The 16,877-nt window shown below is 41.5% G+C and overlaps 1 protein-coding gene across 3 annotated transcripts in view; it reads right to left on the bottom strand.

The window, feature by feature from the left end:
* bmp2k (BMP2 inducible kinase) overlaps positions 1–12,699 on the bottom strand; it is an 83,390-nt gene extending 70,691 nt beyond the window's left edge. For 2 of the 3 annotated variants that reach the window (XM_034216708.1, XM_034216709.1), the window contains exon 1: positions 11,675–12,699. In XM_034216708.1, the coding sequence (XP_034072599.1) occupies positions 11,675–11,819 (145 nt within the window). In that variant the 5' untranslated portion in view covers positions 11,820–12,699. The remainder of the gene's footprint in view (positions 1–11,674) is intronic. The other variant, XM_034216710.1, reaches the window with a different exon arrangement.
* Positions 12,700–16,877: the final 4,178 nt, after the last annotated feature.

Here is a 16,877-nt window from a genome sequence, read left to right as displayed (position 1 = left end):
TGGCTTGAGACTTGACTTAAGCTTGAGACCGATGACTTGAAAGGACTTGACTTTTTAAAATTAAATATTTGCGTTTGTTTTTGTATTGAGATATTACGTTTAGTTTTTTCCTAAATTGGGTGATTGGGTGATTATAGCACCATGCGCGCAAACCTGGCAAACCCACTAGTAGGCAGGAGTGTCAGTTAACATGGCAGCTGTTAGCGTTACTCTAAAAATAGTCAAGTTTGGATTCAAGGATTATGTTGTCGATGACGCTAATAAGAAGAGAACAGCGGTATGCAGGGTCTGCAGCATAAAGATCAGTGACAGGACCACCACAACATCCAACTTCATTCGTCACTACAAAAAAACACAGATAAAGGTGCGTGAATGTGTTGTGTTAGCTAGAAAGCTAACGTTAAGTTTAAGCTACATTAGACTTGGTTTCAAATTGATTAAGCATTGCAAAGAGAAGACAAAACGGTAAATGAACACTAGAACCTCCAAGGGATTCATTTTGACTAACCCTGATACTGACGGGCTGTCAGGGGAGGGAGAGAGAGAGGAAAAGAGATGCCTCGTTTATTTCCCCTGTTATTATCAGAAGTTACTGTAAACTGTTGAATAATGTAGTTACTCTACTTTTAGTAGTTTGTTTAAATGTTTTAATTATGTTGTTTTTGTTTGTAGAAGTGCATCATTCCTTGATTTATTGTAAAATGAATCTGAACTTGTGCAACTCGATTTTGACAGGAAAGCAACTGGAGACTTCTAGAATTGTGTGAGTAACATTCTGTTTTTAGACTTCTCTGTTTCAGTGTGTGTACTCTGTATCAATGCTCTGTAGTTGATCTGACTGAAATTGTGATTTTAAATCTCAAAACCGCTACAGTATCTGTCAGGCAGAAACTTGGGACAAGTAATTTGACTGAAACCTTAAACTGAACTAACTGACTGCTAGGGTTAACTTTGATTTAAACATTTGTAGAATACTAAGAGCTTTATTGAGTAGGTGTAACTGTATTAAGGGTTAAACTCATAACTTTATAACTTAGGGTTTAATGTAATTGTAAAACCATTGGGCCACTTAAAATACAATAACAAGTCAGGAGGGAGCCAGTCTAGATTTCCTTTTGAGGGCCACCAGCTGCAGAGAGTTAACTAATTAAAGGGACGTGGCCCCACAGCTGTGAGAACTCAGCAATCAGGTGTCCATTTTAGGTAGCACTTTCCTGGAGCGTCAGCTTCAGCGTCAGACAGGCTAAGACTGACAAAGACATTGGAGTCCTGCGGGAGTAAGACTGACAAAGACATTGGAGTCCTGCGGGAGTAAGACTGACAAAGACATTGGAGTCCTGCGGGAGTCACGAGGGAGGCAAAGAGGAGGCAAATCCTACTTTGATTGAGCTAAAGTATCGCTGGTGTTTTATTTTATTTGGTTTTCTAGCCCCTCATGCTATAATCATGTGTATTTTCTCCATTCCTGTTTATGTGTCTTCTCGCAATTATCACTGGCCCCGTGTATCTCGTAATCGATATAACCGGCCTGCTGATCATCACCTCAAGCTCAACCTTGACAAGACTGAACTGCTCTTCCTTCCGGGAAAAGATTGTCCCACTCTTGACCTAACAATCAACATTGGCACCTCTGTTGTTTCGCCGACTCAGACTGCAAGGAATCTGGGTGTGACCCTAGATAACAACCTGTCCTTCACTGCAAACATCGCTGCTACAACCCGCTGCTGCAGATACACGCTTTACAACATCAGGAGGATGCGTCCCCAGCTGACCTAGAAAGCGACGCAGGTTCTGGTCCAGGCTCTCGTCATCTCACGCCTAGACTACTGCAACTCCCTCCTGGCTGGTCTACCTGTGCCATCCGACCTCTGCAGCTCATCCAGAATGCAGCTGCTCGCCTGGTATTCAACCTTCCTAAATTCTCCCACACCACGCCGCTCCTCCGCTCCCTCCACTGGCTTCCGGTAACTGCTAGAATCCACTTCAAGACAATGGTACTTGCGTACCATGCTGCGAATGGATCTGGCCCTACCTACATCCAGGACATGGTTAAACCGTACACCCCAGCACGTGCACTCCGCTCTGCATCAACCAAACGGCTCGCTGCACCCTCGCTGCAAAGGGGACCCAAGTTCCCATCAGCAAAAACACGTGGGTTTGCTATCCTGGCTCCAAAATGGTGGAATGAGCTCCCCATTGACATCAGGACAGCAGATAGCTTACACACCTTCCGGCGCAGACTGAAAACTCATCTCTTTCGACTCCACTTCGAGCGATAGAACTATTAACAAAGCACTTGTATACTAATAAAGGGCTGGCTTATCTAAAGCCAGTTGAGTAGCACTTGAAATATGTTTGCTCTATGAAGCCTGATGTACTTATATGATTCTGTTTTCTTCAAGTTGTATTTTGTTGGTCGAACGCACTTATTGTAAGTCGCTTTGGATAAAAGCGTCAGCTAAATGTAATTAACCCAATTAAATGAGTTTTGAATCGTCCTACTTAGTTTATAAGGAAATTATGAAGAGGAACAAATTAAATGATATCTATAGGTGCTGACGCTGTTGGTGGTTGTAGTGTTAACAGAAATGTAAATTAAATATGTCTAATGGCAAATGCCATATATGATTTTCTTACCTGGAATTCTGCCTTTTTGAACAGACTTTTTGAGTCCTAGCTATATTGTCTGCAGTTCTAGGGTTAATATGAATCTAATATTATTGTCATCGGTCTAAATTAGATTTCAAATAATTAACTGTGTATGTAATGAAGATCATAGTGTGGGTTAAATCCATTTTCATAACCACTGTCTTTTAACTGATTTAAATGCGGAAACTGGGCTTATTCATCAGAATTTTGTATGACTTGATTTGCTTGACGTGACTTGGGACTTGCTTGATACTTGTAGGTCAAGACTTGAGACTTGCTCATGACTTACACATGTAGGACTTACTCCCACCTCTGCTAATTACCAAACTAAATAACAAAAACATTTGTATTCTCTGACAAACATCTGAACCAAATACTTGTAGAAGATCTGTAAACAAATTCATAAATGTCCTCATTAAACAGTATAACCAATACCTTTTATTTTATAAAAAACACATTTAAATATGGTACTCCAGTGCATGGATGAATTAGATCAAACTCATACTGCATTAATTTAATTTAATTATAATACATTTGTTTGTCAATTATGGAGTGTTGGTAAATGAGAAATGTATCAATACATTGATTAAAACATAAAGCCTTCACTGGAAGTGCACTTAAGAAAATGTTCCGTTCCTTTACATAAATGTCCTTCTGTTTAGCATACACAATGTGACCCGAGGTCACTCCCACTTTTGGCTTGACACCCTCCTCAGATTGGTTGATGATGAATTGGGAGAAAATAATTCAGCAGTTTCACAAAAGAGGGGGAGGGATGGTAACGCAGAGAGGGAGATACAGAAGGCCTCAATGAGCAAGCACAAAGGCAACGATACCCATCATGGGACCAAGCGCTGCGTTGTACCAGCATTCTTTCTAGGATGCTAGCATAAGACAACAAAGGGGCACAATGTGCCTATTCATCACCAGTACAGTATGCTAATAATGTAGATATATCGGATGCATTCTCACCCACCTCCCATGGCAGAGATGGAGGATCAAATAGGTCATTAAAAAAAAAAAACTGATCACTCTGCCTTGCACAGCAGTGAGTGATGCCAGTGACAAGGAAAACAATTAGACCTGCACTTGTTTCAATCATATTGCAATGTTTATTGTGCAACTGCTGGAAAATCAAAACCATTTGGGGAAAGCAAAAGATCTTTCTAACTTAGGGTCACTAATAGTAATACAACTACTTTCACCAGAACTGTAGCATGGTGATACTTGTGTGATAAGTGTGGTGATAAGTGTTTTACAAAGCTCAGTAATCCCAACACAATATAATTTAGCATGACTAAAAGTCTCTAGCCATGCTAGAAGCTCTAAGGTTATCTTTGCTTTAAACTAGATGCTTGTCAGCATGATGACAATGCTTGTTTGCTGATTTTTCACCATCTTAGTCAGACAAGCTACTTAGAACAAATTACAAATTATGATAAAACACAAGATCCTTCAAGAATTCATAGGAAGCTTTGGTGTTCCAATTTATAGAAATAAAAAGTCATTCTATTAACAGATATCCTTGTCGGAAGGAGGATTTATCATCTGGGGACCAGGAATGTCTGCATCATCGATACGATACTTTACAACCATATTAATCAGCCGTATGCCAACTACCTTCATTTCATCAAAAGGTGTCAGTCCCAAAAGGACAGCAGATAGCTCCAGTATATTTACTTAACATCTGCCTTTTGCTTTACCTTGTAATAATCTAAGACATTTGCAACAAAGATCGTAGCAAACATACATGTTTCGAGTGTACCACTCTTGCATTGGTACATCTTTACGAGGGCAAAGGCCTGTTTGGTCAAGGCATGACGTTTTGTACGGATAACAAGTGGCAATGGACAAGGAAAAAAAGCATGCGCACTGTAAACACAGCAGCTGTTTGCATGGAAACTGTGTTTATCTTAGTTTGGGAGTCCCTGTGACCAGTGGCGGCGCCAGAGTATTTTTGTTGGGTAATCTATGGTAGGGCTAACCCATACAGTGGTGGGGCTCAAGTCAGTATTTGCAATGTAATTACATACACGCTATATCGCCCCCCGTGACAGTGAAACGCCACGCGTGAGGTTTAGATTATTTCCCTGTCTCAATCCAAATGGAACTGTATGAAATAAAAAGGCACATTTGTCTTGTAGTAAATAAAAAGGGCGACCTGGAGCCAATCCTGCAATTTCCCCACAGGTGAAAGAGTTGACATGCTGAAAACCCGACCCCTGCAAAAATCTCCCCAGACCTCCCGTCTGGGGAGATTTTTTGAAATACTAACATAAAATACACATTCTGGTACTCTCTTGAGAAGAAAAATAAATACATCTATTACTACACATTTAAAAAAAAATAATGCCATTTTAGTTTTTTGTTACTTTGTTCTGAAAGCTGAACCTGCTGCTCCACACAGAGAGAAGAGGAAGAGGCTGTGTGAATTACTTTACATGGTGGATAGCCCCCATTGTTCTGTGTGTCAAAATGAAAGACAGCCCACACACCTATCAATCATCAAACCGTGGGGTCTTATTTCATTACGTGTTGATTTCTATCAACACGTAATGTTGTATCGATGTATATAGAGATGTACTACAGCAAAAGTATTCTCCGTCGGGACTTCCTGCAACAACACCACGCCGTTATCGTGATTCTGATTGGCCAGAAGACATTATCAAAGATGTTTTATTGAGAAGACGATCACTACGTGACAAACGTTTTCAAAACCGTTTCTAGTCTTCGGTATTTCCAGACTAGTGGCTACTGAAATCAATATTACCAACTGCTGTCTGTGCAATTTACTCCGCGCGAGTTGGCGGACTTTATTTTGCTTACTTTAACATCATTTTTTCATGGTAGGGCTAAGCCATTTCTTGTATGACTGTAGCCTACCCCAGCCATACCCTGGCGCCGCCACTGCCTGTGACCAAGGCTGAAAGTCGTACACTGCCCTCATCTCTTCATAATGTGACCTACAGTGCATCAAAATAAACCCCAGTGTAAACACTTCAAGATTCGGCTGACATCAGGGCAAATTTGTGTGAAGCCAGCATGTTCACAGCCTTTTTTTTTGGTTCTGTGACGGTTCTCTCTCTCTCTGTGTGTGTGTGTGTGTGTGTGTGTGTGTGTGTGTGTGTGTGTGTGTGTGTGTGTGTGTGTGTGTGTGTGTGTCACCTTAAATGCACAGAAAATATGGTGAAAAATACTATGGATAGAATTAAAGAAGCACGAGTAGACACAAAGAACCAATGAAGGATAAAGTGATCTCTGATGCTTAGAAGACAGGGACGACTTCATTCAGAGGCAGCGACGAATTATAACCTTTCCGTTTACATGCATGTAGAACTGAAAACATAGGAATTGAAAGCACTGAGTCAAGGTCTTTCTGTTAATTAGAAAGAGGCATTGATAGTTTAACTAGAATTTACTTACACATGCAGACATGAAGTGTTTGCCTTGTACCTGTAGAGAGAGACGGGTACAGTAGCTGTGTGACATGGCCGTGCTCTGGTGAATAAATAACAGTGACATAAGGGCTATTGTGCAAGTTTAGCTGACAAGACATGTTCCAGACTCAGTTATCTGTTAAATGCTTAGCGGCTGTTCAGCAAATAGCTTGATTAAATATTCCGATCAGCGATCAGTTTGACTGCTTCTTTGCCTCAGTGGCCTCAAGCATCCTAGTTAAAACCAATAGAGATGATTTCATCAGAAGAAAAAAACGGACTAAGCTTCATCTGAGTTAAAGACATACATAATTATGTTACAGCAAGATGTACCGAATAAAATGGAAAATGTACGCAAGTAGGGTTGATGCTTGAGAACAGAAAAATACATATTTAATTGTTAGATATCTGGTATGCTGAAAAAAAACCTTATATTTAAAAAATGTAAATTCCTCTGTCATAAAAACAACAGATTTTGTGAGAGGGGTCTGCCTGCAGGCATCCACTCACAGGACAGTTCCGGTGCAGGCTTCACTGTCAGGACACCTCCACTCTCAGTACAGGAAGTGACGATTCTGACGAACACGTTTTTTTCCCCGCCCCCCGAAGGAATCGTCTGATGGAAGTTTTCAAATCACAATGGAGACTCATCACAGAGGTGATGAGTCCGCTCACCATGCACTTTGGGTCGGCCTTGGTCAAGCCCTTTTGACCCCCCCAGCCTGGTTCTCGTAAAAGTTGACAGCCATTTTTCGCTCAAATGACACCATGGAGGAATGTAACGGGAGTTGACAGGGGACTCTGCCCACCTCACGAGTGCCTATTTTGTTGGCTATTTCACCCAGTTCCTTCTACCGGGGACACTGCCCGGTCTCGGGTGTCCCCCCCACAGCCTGTGTCCAGGCATTTCCCCCCCCCACTCATCCATATATTAACGGATTTTGACCATTTTTGTTTCATTTTTCTCCTCTCCTCTCACTGATCGAATGGCAAACGCGACCCACCATCGGAGGGCCTCCACCAGCCCAGCCTAGTGCCGGTGCTCTGGCGGTCGGTTCCTCCAAACTGCGGGTTCAACTCTGATGGCCGGGAGGGTGTGCTGCGTTGGGGTGGGGGACTTCCCCCACTCTACGTGTCTCTTCCTTCCCGGGCCGGTCGATATGAAGCGTGACCAAGACGCACCGTCTGACTCAGGGGTCCCACCACGGGTCCAGCAGCGGGGTGGAGGTTCCCGGCTGGAACCTCTCCACCTCAGATTGATCCAATCACTTGCCAAGTATTTTTGAAATACTTTTCCAAATGGCTTCCAATGGAGCTTTCCTAGATGGTTTGGTGAAACAAACCATCTGAGTCAGGTTAGTAATGCTAACCATCGCATGTTTTACATCTATTACAGGGTGAATCTTTAACTGAAGCTTGACTTTAAAGCAACCCAACGGAAGTTTCATGTAAGTTTAGTTATTTCACTCGTAGCTCAGGCTGCGGGGGTGCTAGAGACGGGAGCACGTTGATACGACCTTCCTAGACGGAGATATGGCCGCATTTTACAATAAACTTCCGTTGGGTCGCTTAAAAACAAATATCGCAAATCGAATAATCGCAATTAGATTATTTCCCCAAATCGTGCAGCCCTATTCACCACTTATATGTGGCATTAGGTGTTGACCCCTATCTCCCCCTGAACAATCCACGTCCCCTACCCCTCTATATTGAAATATTATGGATCAAAAAGAGTTTAACATGATGTCCCAAATATTTATTTGTTTGTGCAACTATTAAACATTCCATCAATTTTCACCCATTTCCTAAACTGCAGGCACTGACAAGGAATCCCAGATGATAAGTTAGCTTTGAGAAAAAGGGTGATATGCTCACAGATGCATCCTGTTTCTAAATATCATTTCTTGGTTCCTCTTAGAGACAGCACGAGATAGAGCTTAAAAGAAGGCTAAAGGGAAGGGGATGGAAATGACTGTACCTACTCAATGTAGGAACTGTCCAGCTCTGCAGATATGTCACTGGAAAAAATAGCTAACCACACAGTGTCAAGATAACAGTGTCAAGATAACAGTGTCAAGATAACAGTGTCAAGATAACTTTTTTTAAAACATTAAGAGGAGATGGTGTTTGTTTTGAACTAAATTGGCTGATCTTTCAAACAAGTCTTTTACAAGGATATCCTGTGCTTTTCCTTACACTTCCAATTATAGTATTAACTGTTCAGCTTGGACAGAAACAGACACCCAGCTCTTACCATGACACAGATTGACGAGCAAGGGTCACAATATGTTACCTTTGCGCTCCAGGTAGAAAAACCAGTCACAGCCACTTCACATGATTATATGATGACATACTTCTGACTGCTTGCAGGAAGGGTTGTTTGTAGGGTTTTGTTTTTTATGAGATCATGTGTACGATTGGACTCAACATCATGTTTAAAGTGTTAAGTGTTGCTTGAGAAGACAACAACAGTGGCTGACCGGTGTAAACGCATTACAACGGCCCAAGACATTTCTATTCGGTGAAACGTGCTGCATTTTTTTGGAAAGATTACTGTTGGCAGAGTTAGTCTGTTTCATAATTGTGTTTTGTCAGTATATCAGATATGACTAGGTTAGCTATGTTAGCTTACACCATAACATCGTAAGAAATCATGTGTTCACATTTTTTTTAAAAGACGATAAAACTAAATGTTAGGTAAGTTTCCATTGACAGTTGGGAGACCTTATAATCCCTAATCATAAACAAGAAATCTGGTCCTGTGCATCACTTTTTTTTCCCGTATTAGTTTTGAGCTTCTTGCAGCGTTTTTATATTTGCAGCTTTTCGTTTATGCAGCGTAATTAGTAAACACTGCGAGTTTTGTTTTCTAAATGTGATGTCAAGTTGGTGAAGATATTTCTTCATTAGCATGTGTTTCTGCACATTCCTTTTTTATATTTGCATTGTTTTTTAATGTGCAGCGCTTTTCTTCTATTGCAGGTGTTTTGAGCCGTTGTAGCAAGTTTGCACCTGTCAGCCACCATAGCCAATGCTTACAAAATAATCTAAATTATTTAGTTAACTGTTATTTAATCATAGTGACTAAAACAATGGCTTCTGTTACGCTAATAGCAGGTACACAAAAAGTATTTTATACTGTGATTTTGTGTTTCATTTGATATTCAAGTCAGGTGGTGGTAGCTAGGGATGCTCCGATCGCCGGAATCAGTATCGGCCGATACCGATCGGGTGGGTGGGGGCTATGGGGGTCTTCCATTTAAAGTGATGTTTAAAACTCAGTTAAAAAGGCGTATTCACACAAAGGTTCATGAGTACTTAGTTCATGAGAACTCTTTAGTTCTCATGAACTAAGTACAGATCGCGTTCACACCGGAATAAGTTCCTGGGGAAGGATTAGGCAAATGAAGCCACTGACGTCACTTCTTCTTCTTCTGCTTTGGGTTTACTGGCAGGCCGCAAACCACTTCACGGCGTATACTGCCACCCGAAGTCCCCGGTCGGAAGTCCCCGTTGTTGGGGACTGGCTTCTACTGAAGCCTTCCGAATAAATCACCAGAACGCCGACACCTCCTCATCTCCACCGCCCCCATGTTTTCTTTTGTGTTGCCATAAGTTGTCTCTCTGCGTTTGTGTGCTGGGCTAATGCTAATAATGCTAATGTGAGGATAATAAAATGGCGGCTTCACAAAACGTTTTGGGAGTTTTACGGGGCGTGGTTTGCAATCCGCTCAGCCAATCAGACATAGGAACCTTTTTCTCCCACGAAAGTACCTGCTCTCTAGCAGGGACTGAAAAGGGGGAAAAAAAGGTTCTGATGAACTCATTTTAGTTCCGGCTCTTTTTGGTGTGAACGCGACATTTCGGAACTATATCGGAACTAAAGTGGGAAAAGTACTGCGGTGTGAACGTGGCTAATGGGGCTCATTTTTATATTACTTCAGTTTATAATTGTAACGGATCAAAAAGTTCAGATGAATTTTTCAATACATGATGCGCTTCCACAAACAACAACCAACATAATTATTACATTACAATTAAGTACATTATTCAAGTTTACATTAACTTTGGATAATAACACGGGAAAAATTAGCGGAAGCGCTCTCTTTTCCTCTCCCCTGACAGCATCTCATGCAGCTCACTGATCCAGTAATGAGTGACCCGACAGTGAAGAATAAACATATGTATAACTAGTATAGCTTGTTCCAGAGGTAGATAAAATAGCGAAGTGTGTTCGGTCTAACTCTTAGTGTGTGTTGCTCCGCTCACCGGTCCGTCACAGCGGGCGGAGCTGCAGGATTTCTGCTTCACACACGTTGCATACCGCTATTTTACTGTCTTTTTCGGACACCTTAAAATACTGCCAGACCGGTGAAGCGAGCTTGTTTTGCCGTGCACAGAGAAAAGTGTCATGTATTTTACATCATGTGATCGGCTCTCCTGATCGGCCTTTATAGAGAGCACAGACCGATCGGCAGAGAGTGAATATCGGCCAATAACGATCGGCGGTCGATCGATCGGAGCATCCCTAGTGGTAGCTATTCACATTTTAGAATGTGAGAAAATACACCCAAACTATTCAACGTCTATATCCTATAAATGAAAACAGTAGACAGAATTTGATCAATAAACTTCTTGATTTATAATTGTTTATGTGTAGCAAGGCCTGAAGGGTCTAATTGGCTAGATAGGTTCGCTTATCAAAGGATGTTTCTTATTATTACTCTGTGATAAATCATCACTACACCTTTTGTGAGGTGAAGAACATCTGCTGTATGGAACACCTTTGGTGACTTCCTCAGTCCCTGACTGTGTTACATAGAGGAGATTCTTGTTTCAACATATTAGAACAAAAGGCTTTGTTGAGCCATGAAGGACATTTATAATGTGTTCAAGAAGCCTGTTGACATCCTCAAGAGCTGTACTGGGTAGGTGCAGCAATTGCACAAGACATCGTTTACTTAATGTGTCTATCCAGCAAGCAATGTTGTAGTTTGTTTTAAAACGGTATGCAATTCAGTCAATTAATCAATGTAAACACAAAACTATCGTGTCTCTAAGCCACTGTATAAAGAAACACGTGTTGGTTCATTTATACTGCTGCAAATACAAGTTTTCCTATTCCTTTTTAAATCCCCATCGGACAAAAGCAAACTGCAGCTGGATCTTGAGTATGAAGCAGTTGAAGCAGAATGACAACTATAGCTGGATGAGTTACAAGATGGAAGTATTAATTCCAGCTATGGACCAAATCCCCGGTTCCCTAAGTAAATACCAATGTGTGCATAACATGAAAGAGCCGCGCGACCTATGTCAAACAAACTGCATGTAGTTTCTTGAGAAATTAGTGGATGTTTAGGGTGGAAACTGAGCTTTTACTGTGGAGAGCAAAGCAATTACAAGCCCATAAAAGTAACAAAGCTGGAAGAGCTGCTTCACTGATGTGTCTTGAGTTGTAATACCAAACAGAAGAGGGCGGGTGTCCTGTCCCTGAAAATACCAGTGCTCAATGTAAAAAAAAAAAAAAACAGTTCCACATTACAGTGTGTTTCTGGACAGACACTGTAATGTTTATGTTCTGTACATACCTTCTGCAATAAGCTCGTCCACGGTGACCTGATACCGGCCGATTGCAAACACTTTGCCCAAGTAGCTGCTGAGTCCGGAGCCGGAGCTGGACGCCCCTCCGAGCCCGCCGCTCTCGGACTTTGGCATTCTGGAAAACTTCTTCATCCTTTCCTTTCTCCAAATGCAATCCCTGTTATGAGGGGTTGAGTAACCACACAGTCCAAATTATCTCAGTTGTGTCCGACGTCCCCTATCTACTTATCTGAAGTATTTTCTTTTCCTGCATGCTCCGCGTCTGGTTCTTTTGGAGGGACTACTGGCTGTCGGGTGATACGACATGAAAGTACAGTTATTATACAGGCGTCAGGGGTGGGATGATACTGCAGTCAGTCTCCAGAAGCTCGTACCAGTGACCGCATACACACATAAATGGCCAAAAGCAAAACACTAATGTTCGTTGGCTAATGAGACATCACTGTAGATGGCTGCAGCCTTTGCTAGCATGCATGGACTCGGCGGTGTGCAGCCAGGAGGCTTCGCCAACAATGAGAAGAAGGCAGGGGAGAGGCACAACAATGCAGCTGCCACCGTGGTTGATAACACCACTTCTGGCGGAAAGGAATTCCTCCCTTAAATATATCCAGTCCTCCAAAAGTAGCGGCGCCGCTCCACACCCCGCGACCCGTTCACTTCACTCGGGCGAAGCGGCTATGTAGCTTGTTATTAGCTGCTGTAGTTAGCTCGTAACTAGCTACGGTAGTTAGCGGCTAACGAGATTCGCTAGCAGCCACAGTGGTTCCTCCAATAGCAAATCCGCTCGGAGTGCAGGTGGGCTAACAAAGTAGGCAGCCCGAACCTCACACAAATAAGGGTCCGCGTCTCCCCAGAAGCCCTTCCGGCTAAGGCGTTTTCATTCGGGTCACCTGTGTCATCTCCACTAACTCACATTTGGGCCATTTTTAGTGGAGCTTCGTGAAAGCTAAAACTTCTCGTGACTCCTCAGCGGTAGGATACAACATAAGGGTGGTTTGTTATTTACCCAATGAGAGTGACAACCTAACCTGACATGGCCCCGCCCCCTACCATTGTTATGATTGGTTTATGAGGAGAAAGTATGGAAGCCAATTTATACAACAGAGAGACACTATTGAATGAACTTGTGGATAAACAAAAGTAAACAAAATGCCAACATTATAAAATAGTAAATAGTTCTCTATTCAGTTCTCTATTCAAGTGTACAATACTTTGGATTTGAACTGAAGTCTCTTAAATTTGGATGACATAGTGCACCCTTTTACTGTTCTTAAATGATCCCTTATTAACCTCTTGTGTGAAAACATACTGTACCTAATACCTATCAAATATATATATATATGTATGCCATTTATCGAGCACAATGTACTGTGGTAAAATGTTACCTTTCCAATAAAACATAATCTTAACTTCATTCTCAGACAAACTAATCTGATAGCAACAAATAAGGGATTTAAACCATAAGAACAATACGTATCTTCCAAAATCAATTATATCATCAAGCGGCCATTAAACTAAAAAGTTCTATTGACCCAGATGACAGACCATTCAAAATGATGAACACACCACAGAATAAGAATCAAAATGGTTGATTCACCTGAAACAAAAAAAAGCGTTTTAATATGGTGACCCCGCATGAGTGGTAAAACAAAAACTATAACTGCTGTAAATGTTTTTACACTGTTCAATGCCATAACTTTAAAGTATGTCCTTTCCTTAATGGCAATGGGCTTCCGCTTCCCTAAGAAACACCCAGAAAATGCTGATCTATAAAATCATGGCATAAGTGAAAGACCAAGCTGTCTGGTTGAAGGAAATTCACTAAACGGACTGGAAAGAATTAAGTGCATGTTGAAATAAACAAACCTCAGGCCAAAGTCATGTGTTATCCTCAGTCACATTTATGTAAATTGTTAAACATCCTATCTTTGTGTCTTTGTTCTACCTGTTAAACAGTGCTGGTCTTTTTTAAGGCTATAACTTCCTCAGTTTGTGTTAACTGATCTTACAACACCCCCTTTGATTTTAATGATCATCTGCAGTGGAAAAACAATGTACATTTTCACCAGGCACAGCCAATGAGGAAGTGGTGTGATAACTGCCTCTGTGAACCAAAGGCTTTATGAACAAAGGCATGTGTGGAGGCTGGAGAGTCGACCTCATACTCATACACAATTTCAATCTTTTGTGGTCTAACTCGATGTCAACATCCCCCTAAAGTAACCTTTGTTCTCTATACATCAGCAACTAGAGGTGAAAAAGGTCTACTTTGGGTAAATGGTCATGCACCATAAGCACATTCAGGTCAATGGTTACAGAGGGAGCACATGGCTGAGATGGGGATTACATAAGAGATGAGGAGGAGCACAGTAGAATCACATGACTCTTCAAACCTCCATGTCTGGACACATCCTGTTTCTGCAGGGGGGGGATCTTTCCTCTCTGACACACTTACAGTACCATTGTCTGGCTGAGTGTGAGGTGTATGCTGCCACCTGTTGGTGTTTAAATACACAATTGCACACAGAAACTTTCAATACAGGAATATCCTCATTCAGCAAGTAAATATATCAAGAAACATCCATCATTCTGGGTTGTCGAGCAGAAAACTGAACCAGTTCTCAGGCTGACCTCTGACCTACTGGAAGTTTTGGGCGCAGTCAAGATAACTTTCCAATACAAGTTTGCTTCTACTGTACCAACATTAAGAGCAGAAAAAACACCAACCTTTCAAATCAGGATATCCTTTTTTTAACGTAATTTCAAAAGCCCTAAGAATATATTTTCTCACTCATCTTTTTATTATGAGTCATCAGCTGAAGTAAATGGACCTGAAAAAACAGATAAAATACAATGAGGACAAGTGAACTGGACCTTGAAGTTTGTTTTGGACGCATTGCTTACATGGCAAATATAAATGAACCACTCATAGTCAAGAGGTCATTGTTCTGTTTGACATAAGAAGTAGTAAGTCGTTGCACTCACATACCAAGTCAAAACGGACTGAAGTCCTGAGTCCTAATCTTTGAGTTTGCATCATAACAATTTCTTCCAGCACATTTTGTACATAGCATTTCATTTGTTGTTAATACAAATACATAATTTGTATCTTTGAGCTTGATGGATGGCAGCAGGTATTTTCAAGTCAAACAGCTCAAACCCAAATAAAGTCACAAGTCATTAAGTCAAATTGCAAGTCTTGTCCTATTTTGTCGAGTCAAGTCATTGACTATGTGACTTGAATTTTAACCACCAGAAAAGTATTTAAACAATTATCACACCTTTCAAAAATCAGGAAAAGCCAACTCTTCTAAAGTTTGGTATATGTGAAGGTGAGTTTTAGGATTTCATTTGGCCTTTGGTGTCACCATTTTTTTTAGGGCACAAAGGCCACATTACATTACATGTCACTTGTTAGACGCTTTTATCCAACTTACAATACTGTGGACAATCCCCACAGGAGCAATTTGGGGTGAAGTGTCTTGACCAGGGACACAACGACATTCTGACTGCAGTGGGACTCGAACTTCCTATCCTCTGAATCGAAGATCAGCACACTAACCCACTGAGCAGTAACCCACTGAGCAGTGAGCCACAGCCTTCCCTGGCCACATGCCAGGGGCACATAGGCTATTGAGGGAAAAATTATGATTTGGAGCTTACAAATAAATAACTTTTCTGAAAAACACACGAATGACACGGAAAACAAATCCCTTTTTTAATATCAATAATGGCAAACATTATAATCATATAGGCCTATGCCTCCTTAGTATTACCGTATATAAAATGAAATACTCTACTTTGAATAATTAGTGTTTGGTATGTTTTCTATCTACTACTTCTCCCATTCACAACTCCGAAATCAAATAAAAAAATCTAAAATTATATTAATATGTAACAAATATATTAAATTTCAGAGCAGAAGAAACAGCCTTCAAGGCTCAAACTCTGCACATAAATCATTCAGCAATGCAAAAGTCTGTGTGTGAGTGTGTGCGTGTGTGCGTGCGTGCGTGCGTGTGTGTGTGTGTGTGTGTGTACGAGAGTCTCTTTACATTTTTTCAACTCGAGCGTCAAATTCGTGTGACGCGTTCTCCCGGTAGCCAATCAGCAGTGAGGATCTCAGCCACCGGCGTTGAATCAGAAAACCAAAACATCAGCCGTTAGCTGTTAGCACACAGAGCTCACAACTCCTCATATCTGTTCAGAAACTGGACAAAAGTTAAACATGAACAAACCACAGACTGTCTGTGTCATGGCGAATACAGTCGCTGCTTTATTTCTGTCTTTAGGAAGTTGTTGTGAGTTTGGACGGAGCAGCTACAACGTTAGCTTAGCCTGATCGATCCGATCTCCATTCACAGAAAACACGCATTTTAAAAGATGTTTCGCCTGCCGTCTTGTCTGCACACTTGTCAAAGCATTAATTCATGGTTTTTACTAACCGTTATCAGTATGTTGTTACTTCGGCATCATTTTGAAACGTGTATTACAATTAAATCACGGTCAAATATGTTAATTGTGTTGTAGTATTGGATATAAGCCCCGCCCCCTCTCCAGCGCGTCCTGTTTGAATGACAGGAGTAAACAGCTGACAGCCGCCGTGAAACTCCAGTGATTAAAGCAATGCAGGGGCGCCGTAAGGGGGTGAAAAGTTAGGACGATTCTAAGGGCCGACAGGGGCCCCAAACATTTTTAGAACATTAAGAAAAATGTTTTAAGTAACCTTTCATCAATCATCAATAATTAACATTAATATAACGTTATATTGATAATGTATTCACTAAACTTACGATTAATTTACTTATTTTCTTCCAAAAGTTAATTATCCAAAGCATCAAACACCCCCTCTATTTACATGTAATGGTTTGGTCCTGCCTCCAAACGCTGTGCGGCACCGGCCCTTTCTAGCAGAGAGTGACGGAGCGTCCACACAGCAGCGTGCGTTGACGCTTGGAGGTGGGCGTATCTGAAGCTTGGGGATTTTTTGCGAGCAACACGACCAACAACCAATCACATGAATCTCTCGCCCCCGACATACAAAGCAATAGCAATGTTAAAACGAAGTAAACTGGATATAAAATCCCCAAACAGGCGAAAACCTACCAGTTTCACCCACTGTCTTTGCCTCCTCCCTCCATGCCTCGCTCCTCCGGTTTGTATCCCGGTAGATGAACAGAGACTGATCAT

The sequence above is a fragment of the Gymnodraco acuticeps genome, unplaced genomic scaffold, assembly GCF_902827175.1.
Source record: "Gymnodraco acuticeps unplaced genomic scaffold, fGymAcu1.1, whole genome shotgun sequence".
NCBI classification, from domain to species: Eukaryota; Metazoa; Chordata; class Actinopteri; order Perciformes; family Bathydraconidae; genus Gymnodraco; species Gymnodraco acuticeps.
Note: the sequence above shows the minus strand (reverse complement) of the source record. Positions and strands in the feature narration are given on the sequence as shown.